Source organism: Myotis brandtii, unplaced genomic scaffold (genome assembly GCF_000412655.1).
Source record: "Myotis brandtii unplaced genomic scaffold, ASM41265v1 C41885601, whole genome shotgun sequence".
NCBI lineage: Eukaryota > Metazoa > Chordata > Mammalia > Chiroptera > Vespertilionidae > Myotis > Myotis brandtii.
This window is the reverse complement of record NW_005312360.1, coordinates 1-904: the sequence shown is the minus strand read 5'-3', so window position 1 is coordinate 904 and position 904 is coordinate 1. Positions and strand designations below refer to the sequence as shown.

The window sequence follows — 904 nt, the reverse complement described above, 5'->3', positions numbered from 1 at the left end:
CCAGGTTCTGGAATGACTGTGTGCTGGTCAGGCACTTGCGTTAGACTTTGAGCCCTTAGGGGGCGAGGACCGTGTCTGGTGTCTCTTGGGCCCTGGCGCTCGCTTATCAACGTGTGGAGTTGAGCTGATTGCAGAGGCAGGGCCGCTCCTGGTGCGGCCAAGCTGAAAACAGAGCCCGTGTAGAGAAAAGCCGAGGCCAGCACGGCCCTCGCTGAGTGCGTCAGTGATGGGGATCCAGGAGGACAGGCCAGTCAAAGCTGTGGGTGGGGTGCTACCCACACCTGCCTGCCAGGGCCCAGGCCACATTCCCACCACATTCCCATTCCTGGGCCCTCCTCCCGCCTGCTCCGGGCTGGGTCTGCGATCCCGTCCTTACCTTGCTTCTTTTTGGCCTTCCAAGCCTCTGTGGGGGCCACAGAGAAGCGAGGGGAAGAGAGCCCCCTGCGGCTGCAGAGGCTGTCGGAACTGGGCCAGGGGCTGGAGAGCCGGGCCAGCTGAGGTCGGAGGTGCCTGAGAGCTGGGGCCTGGGGGCTTGGCCGGGCTGGGGGGCTGGAAGGCGGCTCAGCGATGAGGGAGCCATAAAAAGTGCGGGTGTCGGGAAGCAGGGGCACCCCAGGGCTGCGGGGATCCCAGGAGATCACTGCAATAAGACACAATAGGAGGAGTGATGGTGAGTCACCCTGCCCACATCTCCCTCCTCCAGCCCTGGGGTCTCTGTTCCACTGCCAGGCCCTGGCCGCCTCTGGGCATGCTCACAGGAGCGCCGGCGGTCTAGTGGGTCCCGGGGGTCCACTCCCAGCCGGCTGCTGAGACTGCTGCTGCTGCTCAGGTCCCGAGAGCCAGAGGTGGATCGCCAAGTGTCTGCCAGCCAGGGGGAGTCGCTGTGGTCCATCCTGCAGCAATG

At 64.8% G+C, this 904-nt stretch overlaps 1 protein-coding gene across 1 annotated transcript; it reads right to left on the bottom strand.

Moving 5' to 3' along the window:
• Positions 1-312: 312 nt before the first annotated feature.
• On the bottom strand, positions 313-895 carry LOC102254211 (roundabout homolog 4; the record flags this gene model as incomplete). Its single annotated transcript, XM_005852857.2, has 2 exons — positions 757-895; positions 313-640 (listed from the first exon to the last, which is right to left on the bottom strand). Coding segments are annotated over exons 1-2 (464 nt in total), but the record flags the coding sequence as incomplete, so codon positions are not given.
• Between the last annotated feature and the right edge of the window lie 9 nt (positions 896-904).